Source organism: Galleria mellonella, unplaced genomic scaffold, assembly GCF_026898425.1.
Source record: "Galleria mellonella isolate WM207_F2 unplaced genomic scaffold, CSIRO_AGI_GalMel_v1 utg113, whole genome shotgun sequence".
In the NCBI taxonomy this organism is placed as follows: Eukaryota; Metazoa; Arthropoda; class Insecta; order Lepidoptera; family Pyralidae; genus Galleria; species Galleria mellonella.
The window spans coordinates 1,363,328-1,375,640 of NW_026441975.1; the positions used below are offsets into that span (position 1 = coordinate 1,363,328).

A 12,313-nucleotide genomic window follows, 5' to 3' on the forward strand; every position below is an offset into this window, starting at 1 on the left:
AGGTCTTATTAAGTTATAAATACCTTTGCTCCTATTGCTACAACAGCAATTATGTTTTGTCAAGTCGGTCGACATCTACGCAGCCCCTTCTGTAAATCATCGTGATTACAAATTCTCATTGACCTGACTTCATCCTCACCAATCATCAACACACAGGAGGAAACTTTATCGAACACAAAAAGAATAGTTAAAATCGGTTTAAAATTGATGATAACATAGTATAACATACCAAAAAAATAAGGAAAATTGAGAAAAGGTTGTTTTTCAGAGAAGAGAAGTAGTAATATCCATTATATATTACCCTAGTATCAAAGATAGGTGGCAAGCTTCAGCGCTAAGTATGATGATAAAATAAATCTATCAGTAGAAATTATTTTTATTTTATTTTATCTTTATTTGGTCTCCTAGCAATTGTTACACTGATAAGATTTAATATTAAAGTTACTGTCTATTTATTCATAGTGTACAATCATTTTAAAGGGAACACAGCATACTAATTAACAAAAACAATAATATGGTATAACAATCTCTTGAAGTATTTGACATTGGTATAGTTTTTTAGATTCAATAGATGATTGCTTTACATAAGTTTTAGCTATTCAAATTAACTGCAATGCTTTCCTATAGAAATCCCCTTCTGTATCGAAGTGAATATCCAAGTATTGCTTGCAATCATTCAACAGCTTGCAAAGATGTGGTACAGTGGAGTTGGCACCAAGAACAGTTCTACGAAACGGCACGGACATTGGACTGATGTAACTACGAGGATAGTGTACAGGTAATCGATTAAATTATTACTTATTAATGAAATCTTATGATTTGACTAATAAATTTTATTACTTTATGGTAATCATTATCGCCATATGCAGAGTGCCAGTGTAAGTACATTTTATATTATACACCCTTTGGAATAGGTAAACAAATTATACTATAAACACAACAGCAATGTGATGTGACCTCAAAAAGCCGGTTGGCAAGTTTTAGAAAGTACGCTCCCTCCCTTTCGCACATGTATACATGATGGTGCGTCTCTCTGTCACATAGTATGTATTCTTGTCCATTCATTCTTGTGTTTTATATGGTAATACTTGGTCGTGGTCGTGCCAATTTAAGTTTGTAAGACGAAATATATAAAAAATAACAAATTAACACCTTCATAAATGTACCAAAACGTTATCTAAACCAAAATGGAAGACAACCAAAGCAATGTAAGTTACTTATTGCTCAAGTTTCTTTACTTTAGTCCTATTAAGATCTTTATTTAGATAAATACCATTGCCTACCTATCGTAACTAAACAAACATGAATTAGATCGGAGTACTTGCAAACTTTATCGAATTTTGATTTAGTTATGTGTTACCTAATACCTACAGAGTACACGTGTTATGAATATAATTAAATAGGCTGTATTTATTCTGTAATTATTAATGGAAGTCATGTCTCGGTAACAACATCAGGTTATACAAATTGTAAACGGTACCAAAATAGCTCGACATTGATTTAGAACATACATTATCTTACCGTTATTTTCTTTAAATACCCACTGCCGTTTACTTTACAGGATACTAAAGAGTCAATAAATGAAGAGAATAAAATTAAACAAAAGGCTGTTTTGGAAGAAAAACCAAATCGTAATAATGATAAAATAAATATTAATAACAATACAGGAATAGATACAAACATGACAATATGTCTTCTAATATGTATTATAGGGGTGGCTTTAGGAATTCTCCTTGAAATTGTAAATATACAAAACAAAAATAGAAAAACATATAAGGAGCAAATAAAATCTGAAAGACCGACATATTGGGTATATTCCGCTTACAGCGATGTAGAAAATAGAAATGGGTTATTAAAACATGTACATTTAGTTTTAGGAAGAATGGGTTACGAGAAAAGTACTAACCAAACGCCCTGGGCCCTATTATGGTCTCACGATTACCCCTTCAGGGTTCTGTATCCAAATCTGCATAGATTAAAACCATATCAAAAAGTAAATCACTTTCCTGGCACCGGATTTATTACGAACAAAGTTGATTTAGCGACTTCAAAATCTAAATATATACCGAAAGCGTTCAAATTACCTCAAAATAAGCATGAATTTATAAAATATGCATCGGAGAATGAAAACGCACTTTTTTTGGAGAAACATAACCAACATAGAGGCGTAGTTCTGAAGAACGTGACTGAAATAGATCTGTCGAGCGGAGAAAGTTTCGTTCAAGAGTACGTGCAAAAGCCGTTTTTGGTGGATGGACATAAGTTCGATATTGGAGTGTACGTTGTGTTGACTTCCGTTGATCCTTTGAGAGTCTATTGGTATAAAGGAGACGTATTATTCAGGTATAAGTACACAATATTCGTTTGTGCTATTAATAACTTGTGTCAATAAATGGACAGTTTACTTAAACTAGATAGTAAATAAAATAAGTATATCAATATAGGTTTATAAAATACCTCTATATGGTACGAATAGTATATAAAAATAATTATAATTTCTCAATAGGAATTTTTCAAAGTTGAAAAGCGACAACACTGTGAAATTCTCGTAAAACATTTTTCATAGTGTCTAAGTTATAGAAAAAAGTACTATCCTCAATCTGTGGTCCAGGCCTAAGTGGTTTACTACCTAGATTCAAAAAATATTTTTTCAATGGTAATTATTTTGAATCCAAACAATGTCTATCCTATGTCAATTTTGACCAACATCGTTGGATACAAATATGCTTGACACAGTAGAGCAATTACTTTTCATCACAGTGGCTATAATCGATGAATTTCCTCTAACAACCCCACTTGCGATTACAGTCAACTTTTGCCATTTGATCGTAAATGGCTCTGTTTATCAGAGAAAAGCACATTTAACCCATATAGCGATTAAGATGTAATCGTGCTATGTTACTATTTTTACATTCAGTAATCATTCGTATCATATTCGTCGTCCTACAACATTAGGGAACCACCTCCTCGGGTCACATTACTTAGTAAGTTCATTCACTGGTTATCCCTTCATTCATATTGGTTGAATTACAGTAACACAATGTACAACCATTTTAGTTAATTCTTGATGAATTCGTCACGATGGAATGACCTTAGTTAATTTTTTTTTATTACGAATGCGACAGAGGAACTCAAGCAAATGACTTTTGTAGAAAGTCTGTTCATACTCGCCTATTATCTCTTATCACATACTATTTCATTAAAAACTGTTTGGAGGCAGATTGATTCGAGTTATTCATGCGGAAGACGGCTTTTCACAGAGTCTCCTTAAAAATAATGGTAAATTTTGCAGGTACTGTCCAGCGAAATATTATCCGTTTGACGCAAAGAATTTGGACAAATACGTAGTGGGTGATGATTATCTGCCGACATGGGAAGTGCCGTCATTGGCGCATCCTTATACTGCATTAGGATTTGGAATGAAAGACGTGTTCGACCAATATGTGAAATCAAAGGTAAGATATTATGTATAACATGTATTTTCTTATTTTATTCTATTTTATTAATTGATGTTATTCTTATTAATATTATAAATTTGAAAGTGAGTTTGTTTGTTTGATACCTTATAAAGCCTAAACGACTTAATCAAGCACTATGAAATTTGATATACTCTTACTATATGGGACGGAAAAGAATATAGGCTGTTTTTTATCCCGGTCAGTAAATATATTCGGGTCGCGTGGACGAAGTTGCAGGTAAAAGCTAGTATTATATAAAATATATATAAAAATTTATTTAATACTTATTCTCTTTCTTTTATGCTACATTCCTAATTAGAAAGAAAGTGACAAAACAGTTCAATAGCTAAAATAGGTTTTAGTTTTTATGAATAAGGGGGGAAAAATAATGCACTGTGACGTACATGAAATTTTTCATGTATTCAGTTTCTGAAGACTCAAAGTATGCATGCCTCATTGCCACATTTGTTGTGTAAAAAATCATGCTGTTCCGTTCAGCCTAATATTCGTCTGTTACAGGGAAAGGATCCTTTAAAGATGTGGGAAGATGTACAAAATGCAATTGCTGAAGTATTTATATCCAAAGAAAAATATATAATCGATGCTGTAAGTAAAAATAATATTTCACTTACGCACTTAAATTGTATAGAATTTGACAGTTGGGTAGATGATTAGAATTATTTTGTTAAATAATTCTAAATAATTAACCAGTGATATGGACTTCTGCAAAAATACCTAATTCAGTAACATAATTAGATAATTGATAATATTATTTATATTAATGGACCACTAGTTTATTCATAATCATAATGTAAGTACCTACAAATGTCTCTGCTTATGAGCAGACGGATCATATAAACTAAAAATTTAAGACAATACTATATCGAAAGAAACAGATTACTGGGTACAGAGGAATAACACCTGAGTCCTCAGGAATGGGAGATATCATGGGCAAAACAGTATACTCTGTTATGTCCATGGTACTGCTCATGTTTATAGGCGACAGTTACCACTTTCCACCAAGTGGACCGTCAGCTTGTTTGCCATTCTAGGTAGCATAAAAAAAACAAAAGTAGTAAACAAAGAGTCAGAAGTAAATATCGATAGATTTATTATATATTGTAATGAATAAAAAATTTATTTAATACATATAATTCGTACATGTAAGTATTATATGTATATAGGTGGATACCACTCGACTACAAATAACGACAGAAATTGAATAGTACTAAGCAGTAATATGTTTTAAATCCGGACTACTTCAACTTCGTATATTTATTTTATAAAAAGTGGTGTGAAAGCGTTATTTCTAAGTACTCTACTTGTAAAATTAGAACTTAATTATTACATTATAAACTCTGCTTCATATTAATATAAGTCTACCCTTGCTCACAACATTTATAAATACACTATTTTATATGTAACTTACAAGTGCAATAAAGAATATATATATAAAATAAACGGCATCTACTAATTGTATTATTATTATTTTTTTAGTTAAAAAACTACCCATCGGCGGAGAATTTCTTTGAACTTATGAGGTTCGACTTAGTAGTTGACGAGGATCTAAGAGTATACCTGTTGGAAGCGAATATGTCTCCAAATTTAAGTTCAGCACATTACCCGCCGAATCAGTTACTCTATGAACAAGTATTATACAATCTATTTTCTCTCACAGGAGTCACGGAGTATGTGAATAGATATAATGACCCTAATCTAAGGTAAGATGAATTCTGAGTTCTTAATGTGTATTATACTAAGATTTACGTTATGTTTGCGTTCACTTTTATACACCCGGTTCCCTCTGGATTTGTCACAATGGGCCAACTGACCTGACTTCTAACTAATTAACCATTGTTCACTCTAACCATGTCAACGTACACAGATGGCCCAGGTGGAGTTTATACTATTCCATTATATCCTATAAAAAATTACCATAAAGTGGCACTAATAGTGATCCTCGTGTATTACTGAGAATTAAGGGTACTCTAGCAAGTAATTATTTTGTGACATTACTGGTTCTATTATATTATACTCTATTATTGTATCATATCCCATATAATTGATAAAAGAGGATTTTTTCAGTAATGTAACGAAAACAGACTGGTGTTATTTGCTAAAAGCGAATTGGAAAATTATCATTATTTTCAAGTTCATGTGCTAAAAATAAAATAATAGCCAATTACATTGGCGCATTCGTCCTTACGGGAAATCAATATTTTATACATAACTAGCTGTAGCTGACAGCTTTGTTCGTGAGAATTCATTATCTACCAAGACCATGGGAATTTCGAGAAACGTAGATGAGAAGTTATTACTAGCAACATATCTGCTATATCTTGCCGACCCCCACGCGGATTCCCTGGAAAAGTTGGTATCGTGGTTAATTCGTTTTTTATGACATAGGCCCCGTAGATTAACCTGCCTTTTCATTCTCACCAATCATCCTTCACTGGTGTCCCATCAGCATACATCGATAGCGCAGACGGGGTTACCATTCCATTGTCACCCATTAAAAAAAACTGACCTGATTTCATCTTGGTCTTGTATCCTGCTCAGAATAGAAATTCTAGTGCATTATTCCATCTTCATCTATTTAAAAACTAGCCTATTCACATACATTATTCGAGGAACACGTGTACATTTTTTTTTCAATTCTATAAGGTCAATGCTGAATAGGTCAGATTCTGAGATGCTACTTACTTACCTACTAAACCTATCTCTTGATCTAATATTTTAATTTGATAGTTTCACGAAATTACTATTTTATGGACCTTTACAAATTAAATTTATAATAATTTTGACTTAAATCTATTAGAAATTTAGTTTATATTAGTGCATAGAATAAAAATTTTGCTATCATTTAAATTTAAGAAATAGGTTTGGACAATGGCGCATCAGTTCGACTCTATTTTTCACATTAGTTGTCTGTTGTTGTCTTTCAGCCAATAATTTCTTTATTAAGTAGGAATATTCTTTTTTATTTAGTACCTACTAAGTGTATCTTATACCTACTTATGAATAAAATACTTATATAATGGGTAAAGACAATACCTACACATTTATTCTTGTTATAACTTCAAAGGCGCAATGAAGTGATTGTTTCGTAATTCTCGTTAGAGAAGTTTTATTTAGATAAATTTCTTTTTTAGCTGAAAATATAACATTGATACACCTTCGCAATTCCTCTAATCAATTTCATATATTATGTTATATAATAAATGACGTAGTTTATAGATACAATATAGGTACATCCGTGAATCATTGATACATTAAATCGGCACTTAACAATCTCAAGTGCTTAAAGAGTTTTTAATAGGTGTCTATGTATTTTTCTTCAAAACATTAATCAAAATTATCCGCGACAACGGCATGGAAGTAAAAGATGTTCCCAAAGGGCTGTAGGTGCAAACCTTACATAATTTATATGATTAGAAGTTTTTACTTCATTAAAAAAATATATCCGAGACCAAGGAAGTAGGAATTCTATTTTCGACAAATTAGGTTAGATGTTTAGCCGCAAGAAATCAAGTAGGTTGATATGTAGGTACCCGTATTTTAAAGCCAAGTAGACTGATTTATATATGTATTTACCTATAGAAGCATATGAATACAGGCGGTATTTTTTTAATGGGATGAAAATGAAACGTTATTCTTGTCTGCGCTATCAGTGTATAAAAATAGCTGAAGATAAAGGCATGTCAGTTAGACCCATCGCGACGAATTCACCAGGAATTAAATATGATGGCTTCCAGGGCAGACCGTGAGACGTTTCACCTGATGGTATTGATGACAACTGAGTCTTCAAACAAGTCCAAACCAATACTAACATAACACACCTTTCTCTCCCTTGTAATCCCAGAACGCTTTTCCTATTATTAAATACTTAGTAAAACTATAAATATGAAAGTAAGTTTATTTGTTTATTGCTTACTCAATGACCATGAAATCACAGATCGATTTGCAGCTATAAATTTTCAATAGTTTCACATGTAAATAATAGACATATTAATTTTGACGCTTCTCTCTTTTCATTTAAGAGTTTCCTCTTGTCGGTGCAACTAATTCATGCATCTTCTTCCAGCCAGCTCTATCCCAGGCCATATCCTTGATCTCCCTATACGACATGACACCTAGTGTTTCTTTTATCTGTCCCATTTTGACGCTTATGTTTTTATAAATATAAAGGAATATGGATAAGATTTGAAAAATGTCAAACTGACGGTACTTTATTGGTGTATGAATTGGCAACATTTGGTAAATTTTAGCCGAATATGCACCAATCGTAAAAATGTTATTAAAGACACAACAGCAGAAGAACTAAACGGAGGATACTTTTGTAATGGGTGAAAATGGAATGGTTACTCCGCCTGCACTAACGGGATACGCTGGCGGAGCACCAGTGAAGGGTGATCGATGAGAATGAAAACAGGCCAGTTAACCCATCACGATGAATTCATCAGGAATTAACCATGATAGTTTCCAGGGGGAACCGCGAGGAGTTCGACCTGGTACTATAATATCGGTAATATACCCAATATTGCTAGCAATGAGATTCTCAGTCTTCATTACTAACAATCCCTTTCCCCCCAACGGAGGATACTGTACCTAGACGAAATAAACATTTGTTGTTCGTTTGCAACAATTATTCTACTTTGTAGTCAAAGTCTTACGAAATTACTAGGTACTATATATAAGTACTTTATTTAGTTCCTACCACAACTGTACGTTTTGATTTTATATTTTAAGTTCATTTTTGTTCATACTGTAATAGAACTTTTTTTTTACAGAGACTATACTGCTGCCCAGCATATGGTGTCATCGCAAAAAAATATAGCTGTATGGGGTAAAGAGTGTAGTACACTATGTAGAGACAACTGTGAATCACACGCAGTTTGTGGACTGTGTAAACCATGCTTGAACAATAAGCTAAGGAACAGTTTGTTGAAAGCGCATACAGAACACTTGCATAGAGGCGATTTTGGAAGACTAATCCCGCCTCCACTAGTCAGTATAAAATTTTATTATTTTAAAATTAAGTAGATAATACGGCATCAACATCCTTATTGATTACGATTACTTCAGATATATATATATATATATATATATATATATATATATATATATATATATATATATATATATATATTATAGATTGCGCCTAATAGGACAAGTTTAAATTTGTGCTAAAATCACAATATTTTCGACAAAGATTTCAATGACCTACATATGTTTTGTTGTAAGGTCGCATTCCGTGATAGATAAGTATAATATGATGATAACATATTATGATTACGGACTCACTGTAAATAAGCATAAAGCAAATTTAGGAGAGAATTGTCAAGTTGCTCAAAGGCATATAGTGTATATGCTTGAAGTCGACTACAGCTGTGACTATTCAGTATATACCTGTGTATATTATATATAAATGTATACTACTAACATCGTCGAATCAGAGGTCAAAAATTGCAACAGATTTTTCATTGAAAAAACTACCTAGAATAAAAATTAACAATGAATCATTTTGGCCGCCCACCTGATTAAAAGTGGCAACCGTTGCCTATTATATTAATTATTAGTAACCAGAAATAGCGACCCTATTATTAGCCATATGCCCTGGTACAGATAATACTATACTAGGCCCTAATAGGTCGATATCCACATGACACCCCATAGAAACTAAAATAGTTAATTCTTGTTAAATTCATCACGATGGGATCACTAACTTGTTTCCATCCTAACGAATAGGAGACGATAAAAGCATACCTTCAAATAAGTAATACTCCGCACTAGCAAATACGGAATTACCATTCTATTAACATTCATAAAATTAACATCAGAAATTAAAGTCATAAGCATTTTTATTTTTAATTACTTTATAAATGAGAGTATAATTATTTATAATTATTTTTTTATTTTTCAGGAACCTACTACGCAAATATCTAACGATAAACTAAAACTTCTGACTGAAACCAATAAACTTCAATATTTATGGTATCAAGGAAAATGCAATAAAGATATGAAATGGTGTACATAATAGATAAAACTTTATTGTAACTATAAGTAATTTATTAATAAAAAAAACTTAATAACTATTACAAAAATAAAGAAACTTTGTTTTTATATTCCACTAAGACTCTGGGATCATTGACTGAAGTAAGCCCAGAATGTAACTGCCCAAATCTTCATCTTGATTTGTCCATGAAACATAAATACTTTTTGTATTATCATCACCCTCTACTTTAATTAACACAGACTCTACAGATATGTTCCCTTCTGATATGGTTATGGTCCAACCTTCTAACTTTTCTTCTAACAAGCTTTTCAACTTCTCTGCTGTTTTTACTGCAGGACCACAATCATCAAACCGCACAGTACTTGTGAAACGAATAACATGCCTATTGATACCAATTTCATCACACACTTCATCGATATCAAGTAAAGAAAGTCTATTATCTTTGACACAGAGTATTCCATTGACAATACGACGCCTTTTTGGATCAGGAGGCTGAGCATTGTATCTAACAGCCTCGGCTTTGAGTAGTCTCAGGGAAACATCAACAGGAATCTTAGTTGGCGTTGTAATAACACATGTTTCACCATTTGCTGGCATATAACAATTTATATTAAACTCTTTCTCTATTTTATCCTTCAAAAACTCCATTTTTAGAGCCTCACCATGCACCAATAAAACATTCTTTGGTTCACAATATTGTATCAATTGCATAATTCCCTTGGCATCTGCATGTGCAGAAAAAGACATGTATTCAACAGCCATTTTAACTTCCACCACCTGTCGGTTTTCAAATTCAATCTTTTTGGCTCCATTAAGTATTTTGTGCCCCACTGTGCCCTGGACACAAAATCCAGGCATTATAACCATGTTTTGTTCATAAGGTGCCCATTTCTTAAATATATTAAGTGACAAGCCTGCATGCAACATTCCTGGTGTTGCAAAAACAACCATAGCCCCAGGATTGTCTATGTATGACTTGTCAAAGGGTTTAATATGTTTAAAATCAAACATATTTCTTTGAACAAATGTTTTGCGTATCTTCTGATTTGTCCATGTTATAAACATTTTATAATAATTATTCGCTTTTTCTGTCAAACCCAATGCAAAATAAACTGGATACTTTAAATTCATTCTTTCCCAATATGTTTCTAATAGGATACATAACTCTTGAGCTCTTCCAAGAGCAAAGACAGGAATAAGTACTTTTCCGCCTTTTTCTACACATTCATGTACTTTTTTTAGAAAATCTCTTTCACGGCAGCGTTTAGAATCTCTTATAGTAGTTGCATATGTTGATTCAGTTATCAATAGATCTGGTCGGCATTTATCTATCCATGCAGCACCTAAGTGTCTGTCTGGAGTCATATTGTAATCACCAGTATACACAACGGATTGTGAGCCAACTCGAATCCAAAACATAGCAGCACCTAACACATGACCAGCATAGTAGGCCTTAATTTCAAGTTCATTATCAACCATTACAGACTGGTGCAACGTCACTGCTGTTACTTTCTTTATGCAATCTTTTATCATTTGTGATGTAAAGAAGTTAGACTCACCCTTTCTTTCTACAGCTACCTTTCTCATATCTTCGAGTAAAATTGGTGCTATTGCTTTTGTTGGATGGGTCATATATATTGGACCAGTGTACCCAACCATTTCAGACATGTACGGCAAAGCTCCACAATGATCAAGGTGGAAATGTGATATAATGACACAATCAATCTGACTTGTAATTGGACCCTCGGGAACAATGTAGGAGAAGTCGGGGAACCGTCGTTCGTCGTTATAGCCCATGTGCATGCCGCAATCTAGCATGATGTTCTTGCCACCCATGGAAGGAGTATGCAGCTTCTGCCAACATCCTGACCAGCCCCTAAAGGAGTGATCTTTATGTCTGGCATTGTGAGCTGCAGAAAATATTATATACTTTGAAAATAGTGGTGTAATCGTATGATTTCTATTAACCAGACATCGAACCCGGTTATCGTAGATATTTAACTATAGGTCTATAATTTTCTTTTTATAAGTATTTAACGATAAACACGCCTTGGAATTTATAGATTCGATATCTATAGTACATTTTAAAAGATAACCAATAATGGTACTATTTTGATTCAGTTCGTTGTTTTAATCAAAATATCACTTATGTGTTCACTGCTATTATGTATGTACTTACAATTTATTTTCTCAAAGAACAAATAATGTAGTCTTTTAAAAATTCCATTAAGTAGAAAGATTCAATTGATAATTTTATTATAATTTGAAGGAAACAAAATATATGTTTTATAGTTAATTTTTTATCAAAACATCATCATTTCATATAAAAAATATATTCTTAATATCTGTGCAACTGTTTATACACAATATCTAGAAATATGATGCCACAACATTTGATATAATGTAATGCCAATAACCCACATTCATTAGTTGAACCCAAATTGATGCCCTTTAATTCCTTTTTTTGCGTGAATAGGGAAAGAAGAAGATTTTATATGGGGGAAAAAGAAAAAACTGTATGAAAAATCAGTTCAAGGTACGATAGAGATACTTGAAGAAGGTAAAAGCCCTTAAAATTATAAAAAAAAAATATTCATCTACAGCAAAACGGGGTGAATAGTAATGAAACGGGACTTCGTTTTAATTTTTTTATATTAATCTATCTCCATAGAATTATTTTATGATTGAGCATACAATCTGGGATCGTAATCTTTAAAATTGGGGTATTTATTATTAATTAAATCGCCTGGTTATCCTAAAATATTCCAAAATGGGTTAATTTTCTACATTCTCAAGGTTGGATTGATTAAAAAAGAGAAAGACAATGGAAAAATTGACC

The 12,313-nt window shown here is 32.5% G+C and overlaps 2 protein-coding genes across 2 annotated transcripts; one reads left to right on the forward strand and one right to left on the reverse strand.

Moving 5' to 3' along the window:
- The first annotated feature begins 1,058 nt into the window (after positions 1-1,058).
- On the forward strand, positions 1,059-9,635 carry LOC113512881 (probable tubulin polyglutamylase ttll-15). Its single transcript, XM_026896836.3, has 7 exons — positions 1,059-1,208; positions 1,562-2,343; positions 3,293-3,455; positions 3,978-4,064; positions 4,956-5,179; positions 8,249-8,465; positions 9,382-9,635. The coding sequence occupies exons 1-7, from the start codon at positions 1,188-1,190 to the stop codon at positions 9,493-9,495; spliced, it is 1,608 nt and encodes a 535-aa protein (XP_026752637.2). The 5' UTR covers positions 1,059-1,187; the 3' UTR covers positions 9,496-9,635.
- On the reverse strand, positions 9,510-11,966 carry LOC113512880 (integrator complex subunit 11). The gene is given in 2 exon segments (XM_052893210.1): positions 9,510-11,315; positions 11,318-11,966. Coding segments are annotated over 2 exon segments (1,788 nt in total). The 5' UTR covers positions 11,379-11,966; the 3' UTR covers positions 9,510-9,588.
- Positions 11,967-12,313: the final 347 nt, after the last annotated feature.

Coding starts and splice junctions, on each gene's coding strand:
- LOC113512881 (XM_026896836.3), top strand. CDS start 1,188: ATGGAAGACAACCAAAGCAAT. Junction 2,344..3,292: donor AAAGGAGACGTATTATTCAG/GTATAAGTACAC, acceptor TAAATTTTGCAG/GTACTGTCCAGCGAAATATT. Junction 8,466..9,381: donor GACTAATCCCGCCTCCACTA/GTCAGTATAAAA, acceptor TTTATTTTTCAG/GAACCTACTACGCAAATATC.